General features: G+C 41.8%; 3 protein-coding genes across 3 annotated transcripts in view; all 3 read right to left on the reverse strand.

Moving 5' to 3' along the window:
- The window catches only part of slc27a1a (solute carrier family 27 member 1a), a 7,305-nt gene extending 4,100 nt beyond the window's left edge, over nucleotides 1-3,205 (reverse strand). Inside the window, exons 1-4 of the mRNA XM_031867743.1 lie at nucleotides 2,764-3,205; nucleotides 2,244-2,411; nucleotides 1,006-1,400; nucleotides 176-343 (exon numbers count right to left, since the gene is read on the reverse strand). Coding sequence (XP_031723603.1) covers nucleotides 176-343; nucleotides 1,006-1,400; nucleotides 2,244-2,410 — 730 coding nt within the window. The 5' untranslated portion in view covers nucleotide 2,411; nucleotides 2,764-3,205. The remainder of the gene's footprint in view (nucleotides 1-175; nucleotides 344-1,005; nucleotides 1,401-2,243; nucleotides 2,412-2,763) is intronic.
- Nucleotides 2,498-4,800, reverse strand: ptger1c (prostaglandin E receptor 1c (subtype EP1)). The gene is made up of 3 exons (XM_031867633.1): nucleotides 3,883-4,800; nucleotides 3,620-3,772; nucleotides 2,498-2,593 (listed from the first exon to the last, which is right to left on the reverse strand). The coding sequence occupies exons 1-3, from the start codon at nucleotides 4,798-4,800 to the stop codon at nucleotides 2,498-2,500; spliced, it is 1,167 nt and encodes a 388-aa protein (XP_031723493.1).
- Nucleotides 4,801-8,714: 3,914 nt separating this feature from the next.
- On the reverse strand, nucleotides 8,715-17,079 carry adgre5a (adhesion G protein-coupled receptor E5a). Its single transcript, XM_031867612.1, has 19 exons — nucleotides 16,754-17,079; nucleotides 15,026-15,115; nucleotides 14,609-14,779; nucleotides 14,356-14,508; nucleotides 14,026-14,172; nucleotides 13,540-13,662; nucleotides 13,338-13,381; nucleotides 13,138-13,242; nucleotides 12,748-12,901; nucleotides 12,485-12,607; nucleotides 12,182-12,372; nucleotides 11,927-12,091; nucleotides 11,614-11,808; nucleotides 11,164-11,381; nucleotides 10,995-11,055; nucleotides 10,819-10,910; nucleotides 10,420-10,588; nucleotides 10,230-10,325; nucleotides 8,715-9,717 (listed from the first exon to the last, which is right to left on the reverse strand). Exons 1-19 carry the CDS (start codon nucleotides 16,782-16,784, stop codon nucleotides 9,676-9,678), a joined length of 2,370 nt encoding a protein of 789 aa, XP_031723472.1. The 5' UTR covers nucleotides 16,785-17,079; the 3' UTR covers nucleotides 8,715-9,675.
- Between the last annotated feature and the right edge of the window lie 630 nt (nucleotides 17,080-17,709).

Consider the following 17,709-nt stretch of genomic DNA (forward strand, 5'->3'; position numbering starts at 1 on the left):
CACACACACACACACACACACACACACACACACACACACACACACACCAGAATAGAGCAAAAAAACGTTTTCAGCCAAACACAGTATAAGGAAATACTTTGAAGCTGGTATTTAAAGGGAAACTGCTAATGAACATACATATTAAGTCCTCTTCAGTGATAGATAAGGTACTCACCGTTCATGCCTTTGTGGGGAACACAAGGTGAAGGGGGATGTCTAGGTGAAGACGCTAAAATTGGGTCCAGAGGTTGAGCACCCAGTCGGGCCAGATGTTCTGCACTGATGTCCCCTGTGCTAAACCGCAGCATGGACTGGGCGTTGGAGGAGCTCACCTCCAACATGGCTGACATTCAGTAAGAGGACCGAGAGGGAGGCGGGAAGAGAGGACACCAGACAGGTTAGCTCATGCTCTCTAGTGTGAATAGGAACGTAAATACATAATATTATGTTTAATATTGTGAGTGAAACTAATGTAGTTATATGTTGTAACAATGCGACTTAATTAAATTGTCCTTTTTTTATTATCATTTCATTTCTGAAGCCATGAGGCCTATAAAACTGACAAGTTAAAACACCACAGACCTGTGTGACAACATGAAGACAAAAGCAGAGAAAAGTGACATCTGAGGATTCAAAATAACTCAAACACTCACAGTAGATATGGTGACGTCACACACACACAACCAACAGAATCAAATGTTAACTCATTTCATAAAGAGATGGGCATAGGAGACGTATTACTGGCAATGGCCAGCATGTCCTGCTGACCACATGACGAGCTGGAGACACGGTCATTATCACAGTTTGTGCTCCACCACTAAATGAATATTAAGAGTGGGACACCACAGGACAAAATGTTGACCACTTCCCATGATGTCACACACAAAATGTTAACCAAACGTAAGTTACAAAAGAGTGAAGATACTATCCTGTGTTTTTATAATGTATCCCTCCATTGATACAGAATTAAAACCTAAATTCCCTCCTTGTGTAACACATTCTTACCATCAGCAAGCTCCGCTCCGAACACAATAGCGCGCGAGTCCGACACCCCGATGCAGTGCATGAGGGAATCGTGGCGGAGGTTGAAGTTGATGAGCGCAGCTTCCACCCCAACCTTGGCCAAGCCCAGCCAAAGAGCCACCTGCAGCGGCCTGCTTTCCATGAAGAGGGCCACCACGTCGCCCGAGACCCACCCCTGACCTCTTGCCCAGTGGGCCACTGCGTTAGACAGCTCGTCCAGCTGGGTGAACGTCCACGTTTCCCCTGTGGCCTCATAGATGAGTGCTGGTTTATGTGGGTATCTCTTCACTGTCTGGGCGAATATGGAAGGAATGTTGCTTCCGTTGCGCATGTAGCGCCACAAAGCCATCTTCACCCTCAACAGCACATAGAGGCCACTGGTGAGGGGCGGAGGAGGGAGACAAAGAGAAAAGACGTACAAGCATGATCAGGATGAGGGCTGGGCAACAAAGGTCACTTCATATCTCGATAACGATATATATACACCACGATATAGAATGTATTCTGGTGGTTCAATAATTAAATAGTCCTATATGACATAATAACCATATGGTAAACCCTATTTTTTGTATATATTCCTGTGTGAATTAAATACTTGACAAATAAAAAAGTATTTTCTCATTTAATTAAGAACTTAAGTGCAAAAGGAGCATTACAGTTTCAAGTGAAATATAAGGAAAAAAAATGAATAAATGTTCCCAAGTATATACTGACAATGTTTACATGCATGTGTGCGCGCGCACACACACACACACACACACACACACACACACACACACACACTGTAATCAGACATTAGTTCCCAAAGCAGAACTCTTTATCATTTCAAATTTTCTGATAAATTTGAGTTAGTGTGCACTTGTTTTTACAACGGTGCTCTTCGTCGATTAGTTGACTAATCGGTCATTTTGGTCAAAAAAAATATTTATTTTTAAGCTTCTTTCATGCTGAATAACTATTTTTCCAAGAAACTTGTATTCATGCGAGTCTTTGAGGAATCAGTTCCACAGATCAGCTGATTATATAAATTGTATGAAGTATTACTGGACTACGAACTTCTTTGGTCAAGGACAGTCCTAGTTATTATCCATTTAGATTTAGTATTTATGTATCAACACGTCTTGATATAAGATGTCATCACTATATGATTCAACTGACCCATTATCATATTGACTTATCGATCAGAATCAGAACTACATTTGGACTGTATTTGAACTTACTTGATGTCTCTCTTGGCCGTGCGTGCTGCAATGTAGAAGTACTTCCAGCTTTTAGTGCCCAGATAAACCCCGAGGCCCGCTGCCAGACTCCAGGACCAGGACACCCCGAAGAGACGCAACAGTCCCATGGACCCCAGAGAGGCTGACACACTCGCCGCATTGTGCATTCTTGTCATGGAGGACAATGGAGAGAGAGAGAGAGAGAGAGAGAGAGAGAGAGAGAGAGAGAGAGAGAGACCGAGCGAGATGGGCTTTTAGGGAAGAACTGGCATGAGCTGGATCCTCTGGCCTACACGGGTTTCTCTCAGGAGGTGGATATACTGGTAGTGTAGACTGGTACGCACAATAGCCTGACGTTACAAACGAACTTTTAAGATAATAGCTAAAACAGTTAGCAGGACAGGAGCAGAGATAAAGTTATCACACTTCAGCCAGCTCACATATGAGCAGTTATAAACAGCCATCACTCCGGGTCACACATATCTGACGTTATTAGATCCAAGCACTGCACTCCACTTACCTACGAGTCAACAGACTGATGTCACCTTTCACCCGGTAACCCCGCCGCTCGGCACAACTTCGTAATTGTTTCCGCGGAAACTATTTAGTATTCAAATCTTCCTCCGGATGTCGAGGGCGTAGATGATATGGCGGCGTTGTTGTTTTTTTTTAAGGGAAACCAGTAGTTTTGTTAAGTGTTACAACAGTTTTACAGTTGGAACAGTTTACGTCAGTGCGGCTGTAACTGACGTTAAGTAGGCTATAGGAACAGTTCACAATCAAACGGTTATTTGGATTGTCTGTCAAACGTACGTGCGCGAGTCCCGTCGGCGGAAATCTACGGTGGGGGGGGGAGTTCATAACTTGTGTCCGAAATAAGCGAAAGTGACCGAGAACGGAGTGAGAGAGCAGCGAAATGCAGAAAGAGCCAGGCTATCTTCTGTTCTCCATATTGAATGGAGTCACTGCCAAAAAGGAAGCACCGCCCACCCCGGGTATGAAGCTTCAAAAGCAGCTCAGCAATTCGTTAAACCCAGCGCTCGTCAGGCCGCTCTCAATTGTGATTGGGCAACACTAACCCCGCCTGATTGCCCAACCAACAGTTTTGCAGGTGGCTGCTATTGATAGTAGCACCGGCACAGACTACTAACTAATTGTTGTGAAATGTTGTGAAAGTCTCATTCCATCCCTTATTCACACAGCTGGCATGCTGACCATGGGTGCCATCAAGCCCCGTTGAAAATGACACAGCAAAGTTGACATTTTTTCGCACCACACCACAAAAGTAATAATTTATTAAAAGTCTAAGAACAAAATGATCATTGCAGACTGAAAGCCTCCCTGTGTGTGTCTTCACAGGACCTAGTTTCTCTCACTGTGGGTCTCTGTGCATAAAAAGCACAACAAAGTCTGAAAAGCACTGCCTTCCTCAGTAAGATGTAAACCCAAGGGTCCAAGATCTGATTCCAGGAGGCCATGCGCAAGCCCAGAAGAATGAACCCATCTTTCTCGTAGATTGAGGTTCTTTGCTTGAACTGCAGCACAAGAATGTGGATCTATATTGAAGGAGACACACAGAATCACTCATGAGGTATAGCTGTTACTTTATCATCTAAAAAATTCTTTAAAATACCTGAACATAAAATCTGCAAACTAAAAAAGTACTCACAAGAAAGGGGCTCCAGCATACGCAGGAAACCACAGTGATCACTGCCAGTTGTGCCATCATCTCCACATCCAGTGAACAAAACATGGAGGTAGACGTGGACGATGCACGACGAGTGCTGCGACTTGACGATTCTGCATTACCGTTGTGGCACTTCAATCTGGCCCGCAGCAATGCCAGACCACTCACGATGTTGCAGAGTAGGGAAAAAGTGAGTGCAGTGAGGCCCAGACAGGAGAAGGCCAGAGACAGATTGGTGTCAGCTGTAGACTGTGGATCGTGGATAGGCAAGAAACACCACGTCCCAGGAAACTGGGTAGTGTAAGTTCCCACAGCAAATAAAGGTAGAACTGCGAGCACAAGTGCAAGAGAGGACAGAAATAACACAACTCGCCACACGTGATTTAATGTGATCATAGCGGCGTGGAAAAAGGGCTGAGTGATGGCCACACAGCGCTCCACCGCCATGGCACAACCCAGCAGCAAAGGGCATAAGCCAAAAAACACCATACTTGCCCCAAAAATCTGGCAGAATTCTTTGGTGGGCTTCCCGGCCTGTATTTTATACCTCTGGTCTATGTGCAGATACAAAGCGAATGCGCCTGGGATCACATGACCTGCAAGGTCAGCCAAAAGCAAAGCCACCGTCAGTAGCAGAAATGGTGCTTTGGATTGGCGGCGGAATCGCAGACGGGACTTAGCCAGGATGCCCAGAGCCGTGAGGTTGGAGATGGCGCCGAATGTCATCGTGAAGCAGGACATCCCCAAACTTGAAGATTTGATGAGCGGCCAGGTGCTGTTGCTCGGCCAGGGGCCGGGCTGCTCAGAGGAGTTGATCCTCAGGTTCTGGGCGAGGATGGGCGGCGTGTAAGAGGTAGAAAATGAAGTCATGAGTATAGACGATGTCCTCATCTTCAGTGTCATCTACAGAGAATAAAATACTTCCATTAGTTCAAACAAAGCCACTGATTGATACTTTGTAATGTTTTTATGTCATCCTGTTCTGCCGTCTAAAAGGTATCTGGGGTAATTAATAGACAACAGGATAACAGAGAGGTTGAAGAAGTTTTAAATGCTAAATTATGTACTAATGAATGCTATGATACATATTTCTCTGGACCACTCAAAGACAACAAGGGAGCGTAATTAGAAGAGAGCTACCCAGGCAATAATATAGAGGAGTGGATGAATCTTTTTCAAGTGTCATGAAAGCTGATACACGTGAATTGCCTGCTTGGAGTACATGAATAGATGCTTCCTCACAAATGCAAACTTCAGAAAGCATGACTGTTCATGGAAAATGCACATGAAGCATCGGTCTCCAGCAGTGGGTTTATTAATGCTGTGTGTCATATTTCTAGGGTATTTTTAACTCAGCTGACTGTCACCGAGGGTGGAAAGATTCATGACAACGGACTCAGACCAGGTTTGAATACAAAACAAACTGTGCAGCCAAGTGGATGCCATGAGGAGAGGATTATGAAACTGTTAACAAACTTGGTGTGGAAATGTAGGGAACTTTCGTAATTTTTTCTTCGGTTTGCACAACAGGCTCCCAGAGCAGACATTGTTTCTGTTTCACAAACTGTTCTTCTTTTGCCACATTTATTTCCACTCCTCAGATCTCCCACCTGCCATACACCTACTGTCCATATTTATCTCTTGCTACTGCTCCACAACTTCTCGCTTGGCTGGTTCCCTAACTCTTTATTCCATTGTTTTGGTTTTGGCTGAACTGTCATGATGCCATTAGTGTGCATCAGTTTGTCTGTGTTGGAAAGAGAGAGCTTGGGGTTTTTAAAATGTATGAATCATAATAACTTTCAATCACTGATCACCATTTAAGATGCTTTGAACCAAACCTAAAGAGAAACTAAACTTGCAGATGATTTTAAACAGCAAACTGTGGCAACAACAGTCTTGTATTTGTTTTGCTACTTGATTTTTGATATCATTAAGCTTCAACCAGCAGGATGTGCCGATGTGCATTAGCAATTTTCATCCTATTGTCATACATCATGCATCAGATATTTGATATTTGTTCCAGGTTAATTGATTCTCCCTCTTCAGATGCAGCCTTTTCACAGAGGCACTGGAATAATGAGCACAGACTTTCTTAGTAGGTACGTGGATAGACATCTCAGAAGAGCCCTCCAGTGAGCGGACATGTCTTTATATAAGTAAACAACAAGGAAGTCAAAACTGCAGCTAAAATCAATCTGGTCCTTTTCCATCTTCTGGTAAGACAGCGTCCTTTGAATCTGGAAACATGTCTGCTTTGTCAGCACCAGTCTACACCAGTGACTCACAGCTGATCAAGCTGTCAATTTGTTTTTATCATCTTTCTTTAAAAAAAAATGTACAAACCAAAGAGCTGGTGGTGGATTTCCGCCGGTGTAGACACTCTCCCCCTGTACCAGTGAACATCCAGGGAATAGACCTTGAGATGGTGAGATCCTATAAGTACCTGGGTGTTCACTTGAATAATAAACTGGACTGGACAGACAACACAAATGCACTCTATATAAAGGGACAGAGCAGACTCTGTCTGCTGAGGAGACTCAGGTCTTTCCGAGTGCAGGGAGCACTCCTGAGGACCTTTTTTGACTCTGTGGTGGCATCAGCCATCTTTTATGGAGTGGTTTGCTGGGGCAGGAAGAGACTAAACAGACTGGTAAAGAAGGCCAGCAGTGTCCTGGGATGCCCACTGGATCCAGTGGAAGTAGTGGGAGAGAGGAGAATGATGGCCAAGCTATCATCCCTGATGGACAACACCTCTCACCCCATGCAGGACACACTAACAGCAGCGAGCCGGCTGCTTCACCCGCAGTGTTTGAAGGAGAGATACCGCAGGTCCTTCCTTCCTGCCGCCGTTAGAGTGCACAACCAACACTGCTCTAAATAGACCACACATACCATATAAAAACCCAGAAAGTGACTCATTCATTCATGTGCAATATCAATGTACATATGTGCAATAAAGATACTTTGCAATACAAACTCTTCACACTTCTTACCTCATACGTGCAATAATGTGTATTATATCGTATTTTTTAGCTTCTTTTTTTCTTTTTTTGATTTATTATACCTTTACTGTTTGACTATTTATGTACTTGTTTTGCTTTTATTCTCTTGTTTTGTTTTTGACTGATGTCTCTTGTTACACTGTGCACTTTGCTGCTGTAATCCTGCACATTTCCCTGCTGTGAGACTAATAAAGGATTCTCTTACTTTACCTCTCTCTTACTTCATCAATAGTCAGTGAACCCACTGAGAGAAGTGTTTTTCCTGTAACGTGTGAGGAAACTACAGAGGAACTTGATTTGAAGGAATCCAGGGGTTGCATTGAGGATTGGAAGGGTGTCATAACAACAGAAAATTGTCTCGGCGACCGTGATATACTATATTATGGATACTGTATCTCTTCTGAAACACCTAGGCTGCTGCTCTTGTTTAATTCTTATTTCACTGTGTTCTTTTAAACAGAACAAAACATGTATCAACAACCCAGCTGACCCCGGGGAAGTGCTCCTTCTGCATTACGCATGTCTCAAATAAAGCTTTCAAGATGTCCGAATCTCTCTTGGAATGCCCACAGCTCTCCCTGGTAATGAAAGGGGATTAAATAGATGAAATAAAGGACGAATCCTACAGCTTTCTCAGAGATCTAATTTGCCACCAGAAAATTATTTGATAAGTATCATATCTATGAAGTAAATTACCATGAAATGGTAATGAATAATAAATTAAACTTACCGTCAGTGGACTCCGGATGAACACGGGATTATTTGGGAGGGCTCAGAGTAAATGAGAGAGGACGAATATGTCTCTGTTGTCCGCAGAGCTGCCCGACTTGCCACGTTCAGTACTAATCACTATTGTTCACAATCATCTACTCTCGTTCTCCTCCTCTTTTCCCCTGCTTCTCTGACAGATTTTCTTTCTCCCAGGTCCGGCTTTCTCTCTCTCTCCAGAGGTTTGGAAGCTATTCTATATCTACATGCCGGATCTGCATTTTCCATGCTCTTTCCCCCTCTGGATGTGGACCTTCCATCTTCTCTGCTGGATTTCTTTGTACCAGAGAGGGATCTCAGGAATCAATTTCATTTTGTAGTATTGATCCAGTGCTAGCTGAATAATTCAACAGTGAAAATAAAGTCAGGTATCTCAAATCCTCAATGATGACTCCATTTCCCTCAAAGCAGAAAGAGTTTGTTAATCAGCTACTTATCCCCTATTACGGTCCCATAAACATACAGTAAGCACAGAGACGGACATGAAAGGAGTTTGAAAGAGCATGACGATCATCATTATCATCATCATCAGGAGTGAATCTACCGAGGTTTGCAAATGTTAAAGAGGGAATACTCTAAAATAGTATACAGTTCAATGTGTTTTCAGCACTCCTTAAGGTTTGTTTACTCCTTTCAATTCAGTTTAGTTTAGTTGTTTTTGAGACCATCATGTCTGTATCACACACAAACAGGAAGGAAAAGGAGATAATCTTCTATTTCCTCTGTATGTATAACTGTCTCGAGCTTTTAAGTCAGCGAGATACGTGTTTCCGTAGTGAGCAAATGTAAGAGTGTCAGATATGAAGATGGAAATGAAGATAACATCATTGCATGAGTTTGGTAATGACTTTCTCTTTGCCCTTGTTGCCATTTCTGCTATATCTCGGCTCTGACGTGAAGAACTATAAAGTAAAAGATGTATTTTTCCTTTAGATGCTCAAAACTAATTTATTCTATATTTTAAATAAAGTAATTCAAGGCCAGTGGTGGGAAGACCATCACACGGATCTCTTAAATCATCAACGCATTTATTCAATTTAAAGCTGCCAGGAGATGCATGAAAAGTATGAAAACACATTCAAATAATTAAGATCGCGAACGACAGGAAATGTAAATAGGAAATTCGGAAGCTAAGATTCTTATTTTGACCAAACATCAAACAGAAAGTTCAAAATTGAGCTAAAGCCAGTGCTTACAACAGTACTAGTATTCTTATAGACAATAATAACAAAAGTCATCTTTAAACATTCAAGTTTTGAAACTGGGTAAATAAAAAACAACTTTGATAGAATACATTTAACTTGTTACAGCATGTTGATTGGCGCAGGAAAGCAGTCACTTACTGTATTACATACTGAATCGCCCGGCAATATATACACAAATATACTCTACTTTAAAAAAAGATCTATTTCTGTCACATATTTGTCCTTTTTATTGGTCATATTAAGATAATATCGATTTAAATACAAGTTCTACAGAAAAAAAGTGCTTGTCTCAGAAATATCTGTCAGATTGTCTTTGCGGGTTTAATTTAGTACCTGGATGACACGAAAAGCCATATTACATGTACCTGATACAACAGGTCTTCAAAACATTATCTATCACCATTTTTATGGAAAAAACTGACTTTTTTTTCAACAAAATATTAATTAAATATAAAACAAATATTGGCATGAAAGTAAAGCACACTATGTGCTTTACTCAAGGGTTAGCTTAACAACTGTCGAATGTCCTTTCTCATTTTGAAGGAAATCCCTAATTTGTATACAATCAACTGTTCCATTTTAAATAGCTACAAATACAAAGACCAACTCAATAACAAAAAAGGTAAAGAGAATGTAAAGAAGGATACTATTTACAACATTTTGCAGTGAAGCAAACCGGTGCATTGACCCCAAATGGCAGGGTAGTAGTTGGCTGCATGTCTTCAGGAAATAGATCAGAATTTGCTCCTGCGTCACTTTGTAGCGGCTCAGATGCGAGACTCTCCCGTGTCCTGGGTGCTCTTTGATGCCTGAGGACCGCAGACAGAGAAGCAAGCCCATCAGTCACGACAGACACATTCAGTATTCTTTCATTATCAGGCTGTACTCTGACACACTTCACTTCACATCTCCTACAATATCTCATCATCTTCAAACCCTGAAAGAATAAAAAGTGCTTGCTTTTGGAGGGTTTCCAAATTAAAATTCCAATAACTGAAGCACATTAAGTCTCCTCAGCAATCTAATTACAGATGACATGTTAAACTATGCTGTGTTTCCACATGTATACTTGATGTTTGTTTTGCTTGGTCAGTGAACGATTAAGGTATTTGTTATTGGGCAATAAGTAAATACAATTATTTTTCTTTAGATACGATGTTTTATGAAAATAGATATGGTGGCTAAATAAAGATATCATACTGTATCTCATTTGATTCAGCACATTGCTATGCTGCATTCTTATGAAATGAGTGACAACTGCACAAGTATTGGAGAAAACCTGAATCAGAGACGCTGTGGTGAAATATTAATAACTGCTTACATGAGCTTTGCTGGTGTGCGAGTAGCTGATGTTTGAGTAACTCTTCTTCCAAGGAGCACAGCATCTGGACAGGATGTGTCCATATTCTTCCCTCACCTAAATACAAGAACAAGAATTGAGTTTTGACACCAGGAAAAAAAAAAAGGCAGCAGAGCTTGTTCTTTTATTTTTGACAGGAGCTTTAACCCACCTGTTTGGAAAACAGGCAGTGCATGACAAAAATCATAACCCCCTGAAAGCTGCCAAAGATAGTGAACAGGTAAGACATGACTATTGTCCCCTCCTCAAACTGGAAACAACCAAAGATCCACATGGTGCCCAACAAAGTCAGCTGAGCCACTGCAGTAATGGTGAACGCCCTGCAGGAGGCAACAAAGACACACACAGCTCTTAACTGAGGCACTTTAAACCAGAAATAACTTTAAACTTTTTTCAGGGAAGAATAGAATAATGTATTTATTTCTCTTTAGTTGGAGAGGCAGTAATATAGCAAATGTGCAGCTCCACATGTCAAATACATGCTTTCATATTCACACACATACACCTCTTATGTGGGCCTGATTGTTGTATGTAGTTTGTGCTGACTCACTTTATTTTCTGCAGATTGTCAAAGTCAGGGTTTAAACTTGAGAACTTCTGTGCCAACTTCCACACAGTGATGAGAAAGAAGACAATGTTTACCTGAAAGGTAAACATATGATGAGTTGTTGTTGTTTTTTTTGTTAATTTTCAAGATTATTTTCAATTGAACAATTTCCTACTCACAACGATGATGATGCAGGCAGGGCCAAAGAAACCCCAAATGAATTCCAGGTTCAACCAACAACTGCAATGGAAATTGAGAGTTTATTGAGCAGAATATATGTCAACATAACCTGGGAATCAGGAATAAATTAAAGATAAAACAAGATCAGCATCAGTGGGGGGAACTTACTGTTTCTTGGTGCCATATCCCTCGGCGTTAGCTAAGGCAGAGATACCGACAATAACAGCTGGGACTCCATAGCCACCTGCCAGCATGTAGAGGGTTTTGAAGTTGGTGTTAAAGACCAGGACTACCATCCTGAAGAGCTGTATGCCCTCCAGACACATCCAGCAAAATGCTGCCAGATAGAAGAAATGTAGCAGCCCTGCTACCACTGCACAGCCAACCTAATGCAGTGGGGAGAGAGACAAGGATCACGATGACAGCAGTGAAAAAAGGGAACAAAGGATGCTGCGACATGGGGAGAAAGTAATGGGGAGGAACTATTTGCTGAATAGTTGTTTATAAGTCTACAGGACCCACATAAATCATTCAGTAGCTCTGCTCTTTCTTAGAAACTATTCCGCTGCTGTATTTCGACTGTATTTTGACTGTGCGAGCTGTTACAGAAGTATTTACCCGGCTCTCCGTACGAGAGATGCCTGCGAGGAAGATAACGGTGGCAATGAAGAGGCAGATGCAGAGGTGCAGGTGGATGGTGGTTCTTGGGCTTTTGATGGATCGGATCAACGAGAACGTCAGGATGCAGATGAACAGGCAAATTAGGGAAAGGGACAGACCCACCCATGTGATCAGCTGCAGTTCAAACTGCTCCTGTTGCGAGAGATGGTTTTACATTACAGTAGACACAAACGGACTTAAGTTTCAACTAGAGACTCTGACATATAAGCGTCCCGATTTGCTATGTGTCATTATGTATGAGAGTTTTCACCTCTATGTCATAGAGCTCCATGAGCACAGCAAAGCTGCTCAGATGGTTGCAGGAACACACAGTGTATTTAGGCTTGGCCTCAACCACTGTGCAGCCACGAGGAGACCAGGACCCTCCTTCCTCCGAGGCGTCCCAGAACACACAGGTGTGGTTGTTTTTATCTGTCTGTGAAGCAGAAGAGAAAATGACCATCACACAAGTAATATTTTCCCTCAGGAGACAGATTAATATCCTTAATGGCAAACTAGGCGCTACCTGTTTGAGGTGGTAGAAAGTCAATCTGACTGGCTCTTTGAGGTGGCTTGTGTTTCTGTTACTGACAGAGACAGTCACGACTTTAGAGTTGAGCTCAAAGCTTTGGTTCGCTTGTGGTTTCATCCCAGTGAAGAAGCCATCGGCAGAGTCCTCCAGGTTTGCATAGCTCAGCAAGGACACTGTTGTAAAGCCTTTCACAATCATAGCAGGAGAACACCAGATATTAGTGGACATTCATCACATTTTGTCTACATCCTGATGAAAGTGGTCCCCCAACATGTTGCTCATAGGTATGATCATTACCAGGGTAATAGGAAGGATCTCCAGCAGCGGTCTCCAACTGGATGTCCAGCCGAGCTTGCTTCGATGATAAAGTCACAGCTCCCTTGGGTAAGTCTTCCCCTTTCTCTACCAGCAGCTCCAGCTCTGCACCCAAGTAGATACATGTTCATCAACATGAATTGCTTGTCTAGTAATACTGATGACCTCAGGAGAAGAGAAATCTACCAGCTTTTGAAACAAACGTTCCATCAGAAGACGCTTTTATGAACATATTGCCTTTGTACCTGTGTGAGTGGAGGATCTTTTTGTACCGGGGGGCTTAATGAAAGCTGCTATGAGCTTCAGAGTGTTCTCCACCATGTTCAGAAAGGTGGAGACTTTCCTGTTATCATTGAAAGCTCCACCGGACAAGAGCTTGTCGATGACAGACGACAGTCTCTACAGCCACAGGAGAGGAGGGGGAGGGGGAGCGACATGAGCAGGGGAAAAACAGGAGACAGAAGTCAGTCAGAGGCAGACATTCAGGCTGCATACCACCTCAGGTCAACATAAACAGTCTGCATAGCTGCGCAAAGACATGTGAACTCCATGTGACAAAGATTGAAGGGGGAAAATCTGAAGGCTTTTTTTTGCATAATCAAATTGCATTTCAATTCATTTATGTACAGAAATACCTTCAGTATGTCCTCTCCATCCAGCTCTGTCGGATTCTCACTTTCTGTAAGGTTCAGACAGCTTTTCTCCAACTGCATCATGAGATCATGGGCAACAGGAAACTTCTAGGAAAGCAATTTGGGGAGAACGAAACGAAAGTATGAGGCAAAAGTCATTTAAATATATATTGAGCTGTGATTTGTTTCTGGTGTGGCTTTACCTCTTGCAGATTGTTCATAACTTTGAATACATCACAGTTTAACGCTGAGGAAACAGGAAGTTTTGTTTCATTACAATGTGCTCGTCGATGACTGTAACTTTCACACCACGAGGACATGAAAACGTTCTGTTTATATATTTACAGAGCAAACAGCGGTTCAGTGATGGATGTTGGAAAAAGTGGAGGGCTGCAGCGGTCTTACCCGTGCAGCGAGACCCTTTGTTGCCATAGTTAGTGAACCCTGCGTGGCATGCGCAGTAATGGCCGCTGGCTCCACGGTGGCAGGTTCCATTTCCGCAGATTGTCCTATCGATCATACATATGTCTAAAATGGAAACAAATCAGGGAGAGGAAAAAGTGTGTTTCAGCCGGTGCTAAATATCCTGGTCCACCTGGACGTTCATATCCAAAATGGTGCTTGATAGGTTTAAAGATAATGCTTAGAAATCACAAAGCAGCCCGGACAGAACCAAAACACAGAACAGCCAATCACTAAATCAACCAACTTAGAAGTCAGAACTAAAACCAATTATCTAAACTTTCTCTTCTTGAAAGACCACTGTGCAAACATCATTTGATAAAACAACATGCAGAGTTACATCTGGATCAAATTAACTTCTTTAGTCCTTTTTTTAAAACAAAGTGAGACTCATTATTGTATTTTGAGGACTCACGTCATAGCCCTCACCTTCACATTGCTCCTGACTGCCAGAGAAGTTAGATCTGCCAGATTTTAGTCCAAAGCCAGCGTTACAGACACAGTGAAAACTGCCTGGTGTGTTCACGCATGCTGCAGTTTGTCCACAAACATCTTCCTCTTGACATTCATCAATATCTACATGAGCAGGAAGAAGACATCTTAGAATAACTGAGGAAGGAAACAATCACTGAACCACCACTCTTTTTTTTGATCGTAAGCAGATAAAGAGACCATCATATCCCTGCAGTCACATCAAGAGAGAACAATTATACTTACAGGTCATAAACCTACCACAGGATTATCTCATAAGTAGCTCACCTTTGCATGTAACGTTGTCACCGTGGACAAAGCGTTCCATTCCAGTAGTGGAAATGAATCCATTATCACAAATGCAGGAATAATGTGGAATTGCGTTGAAACATTTGGCATTAAGTCCACAGATGTCTTTGTCTTCCAAGCACTCATTGATGTCTTAAAGCAAAAGATCGGGACAGGACTTTAATAATTCGATGACGACTGCAGCAGTAAAACTTTCTCTGCTGACACGGATTCAATGTACACGATGACCCACCTTTACATGTTGCTGATGTTCCAGCGGAAAAATTCAAAGGGCCTGTTGATGGTGAGAAGCCATCATCACATTGGCAGTAGAAGCTGCCGATCGTGTTGTGACAGGTCGTGTCCTCTCCACATGGCCCGACCTCGTCAGGATACTCCACATCAACTTCACATTCATCAATATCTTAATTAAGGAAGCATGAATGTCAGAAAAATGGATGCAAATTAGACTCTTTTCCCTAAATGAAGTTAGGTAATAATACATTTCAAATGCAATTTGTATACGTTATTTCATATCTGAATGCATCATTTAGCAAAACATATCATATATTTTTCAGTTTCTAACTTCTATATGCAAAGATGAGAAAAACGCACACATGCCACAACATGGCTGTTTGGTTTATGTATGAAATAAGTCTGTTTGTCATACCCGTGCATGTTTTCTCCACACCATCAAATCCATTAGGGCAGTCTGGTTTCAACAGGTCAGACTGACCCATGATGAGGCAGAGGTACAGAGCTGAAAAGCAAGCAAGCGACTGTCAGTCAAGTTTAACACTTTCTCAGCATGAAAGCAACATCCACCTTAGCACCCATGCTTAATCTACACTAACCACTTTTTAAAAATCATTCTAAGATTTTCCTGTGTGGCTACAGCAGCATTGAGGACCAGTTTAACCGCATACATGACACCAGACATGTTCAGAGATTTAAAAATGCTCTGCAGTAAAGGTAGATTCCCTCATGTTCTACCCTCATTTCCTCAGATTGTTCCAACAGCATCTGCAGAACTCTGCTTCCTACGTATGAGGAAACATCAGCCGTCATGGCACAAGCGCAAAAAAAAGCAATACATCCTCAAACTGCTCGAGTGCAGAGTCAGTCCTCTGTGGTCGCTTAAATGACGCCAGATGGGTGTAATGTGCACTCAGCATATGGAAACAGGAAGAAACAGGAAGAAACGGTCCAGTTACCCCCATTATCAGCTTAAACAATGAATTCAGTATAATTATCAAAAGGAGCAGTTAGTTAATTGTTAATTAAAGGGCCAGTTTGTTCAAATCACATAGAGGACTGCAACAACACTAATAAATTGGAGTTGAATACTATTTTGTACTTGAAAACACTCTCTGTTACCTTTGGAAGAAAATAGTTGACAGTAAAAACCGTTGGATGGATACAGTAGATATTGGGGGTAAGTTTTCAGGAGATTTACAGTGTTTTGAGATACCATTTAGTTTCTCTCTGGGCAGCTGATAATCATAACGATTGCATTCATATCCAGGTAACAGGAGCTTATAATTTGAGTTTATAATAAACAGGCTGGCTAAGACGGTTGTCATGATATTATGAAGTGATTTAGTGGTTTGCACAAGTTGTCATCTCTCAATGTTGTGTTGTCTCATGGCAACACACAGAGTTTCTTCCTGTGTGACTGTGGGCACTGTGCGGTGAGCTCATAGTGTATAAATATCACTATAAAAGCAGAAGAACAGGGGTCCTCTGTGCAGTCGGACCCAGATAGCGAGTTGTTTGAAGAAAAGCTGCTGTGTTCAGCATCACTCTCCTTGCTTTTCTCCTAATTCATTCGGGCTTTTTCCCACACTGGGCTTCAGGCTTGCTGCAGAGAAGCTCGCATTAATGAATTTCTGCCAGGGAGACTTGGCAGATTTGATCTCAGCGGAAAGTTGTTAAACACAGTAAAAACATGGAATTTAGAAATAAACATTACGGTATAAAATTGTTTTAATTGTGTCTGTTAAAGTCATTTACTTTACACATTTTTGTTTTGATCATGTGAATATTTTTTTCTGTCAAGCACTTTGGTCAACACCTGTTTTTGTAAATGTGCTCTATAAACAAATTTGACTTGACTATTATTATTAAACAATCCTTTACTTGATCAACTTTTTAAAAGGTGTACGTTTAATTACAGTATACAGTGTGTTAAAACGTGTCACACAACATCATTTTTTCTTGTCTAAAATTTCATTTGAACAGAAAACATACACAGACATATACAGATATATTCTTTAAGGTTTTCAGGCAACTGCAGCCAGTTAGTTTCCCTCTTTGGGTCCCAGAACATTTTCAAACTTTCTCGACAGATGATTTTCCATCCCAACTACCGGGCAAACGGATGACAGATGTGACTCACCCAGTATCAGGAGCTTCCACCTGCCCGCCATGGTGAAGACAGTCCAGATATATAAGGAAAGTAAAAACAACCCAAACTGGGCACCTCTACATAGAGATCGCACAGATCAGTCCTCTTCTCTTCTCTTTTCTTTTTTCAAAGTTACCCCACTTGTTTCTGTAACTTTAAAACGTAAAGGAGGGAAAAAAAAAAAGAGCATCAACCAGTCAAACTGATGGACGTGGAAAAAGTCTGGACAGTATATGCTGATACCAGCATATATAAAGATATCTAAAAATACTGGAATCATACAATGACCGCTCCTCCGTCTCTTTCTCTCTTTTTAATCGTCATCTGCTCTCACTTATGAGGTGACATGCTGAGATGACTACTGGGGAGGGGTTTCTCTGTCTCTCTCCCTCTCTCTCTCTCTCTCTCTCTCTCTCTCTCTCTCTCTCTGAATAACATCTCTGACACAGAGGTTGGTTGAGGAGTGCAGCCAGAAGTTACTGAAAAGTAACTCCTGCTCTTGTTGGGGTGGGGTGATAGTGAGAGGAAATGACAATGCCAGCTCACTCTACACTACTTCCATGACAATAATATTACTTTACAGTGTTTTTGCAAAGGTAATTTATCTCTCCCTCTGTATTGCTCATGTCTCTGTATATTCCCCCTCTGTTGGAGTCTGAGGTTACAGAGGGTCAAGAGGAGTTTATGAGACTCATTGTCCAGCTGGTGGGCATAAGCTCCCATGAGTTTTAGCACACAGTCTGCAAACTATGGCGATGACATACATATACTGTATATAGCTTTTGCCTCTGAGTGCGTCTGTTTGAGACAATGTAACAATGGTCACAATGTTGAGCTTCATTTGGAAAAAAGGAAACAAAGAACAGTGAATTTATATATATTTATAATATGTAATTTCCCACTCCCTGAGGGCAGACATATGCTGCACATATTTTCAGTATAAGAGA

Source organism: Anarrhichthys ocellatus, unplaced genomic scaffold (assembly GCF_004355925.1).
Source record: "Anarrhichthys ocellatus isolate YVR2014 unplaced genomic scaffold, GSC_Weel_1.0 scaffold40, whole genome shotgun sequence".
Lineage (NCBI taxonomy): Eukaryota > Metazoa > Chordata > Actinopteri > Perciformes > Anarhichadidae > Anarrhichthys > Anarrhichthys ocellatus.

Bases quoted from the DNA above. Each gene is read 5' to 3' on its own strand.
- ptger1c (XM_031867633.1), bottom strand. From the start codon at position 4,800: ATGACTTCATTTTCTACCTCTTACACGCCGCCCATCCTCGCCCAGAAC. The intron at 3,773-3,882 runs GTTCAGGTATTT...CTGCAGTTCAAG, and splicing joins TTTTAGTTTGCAGATTTTAT to CAAAGAACCTCAATCTACGA. The intron at 2,594-3,619 runs GTGAGAGAAACT...TTGTAACGTCAG, and splicing joins TTTATGCACAGAGACCCACA to GCTATTGTGCGTACCAGTCT.
- adgre5a (XM_031867612.1), bottom strand. From the start codon at position 16,784: ATGGCGGGCAGGTGGAAGCTCCTGATACTGG. The intron at 13,663-14,025 runs GTGAGGGCTATG...TTTCCATTTTAG, and splicing joins CAGTCAGGAGCAATGTGAAG to ACATATGTATGATCGATAGG. The intron at 12,902-13,137 runs GTATTTCTGTAC...CTGTGGCTGTAG, and splicing joins ATGGAGAGGACATACTGAAG to AGACTGTCGTCTGTCATCGA.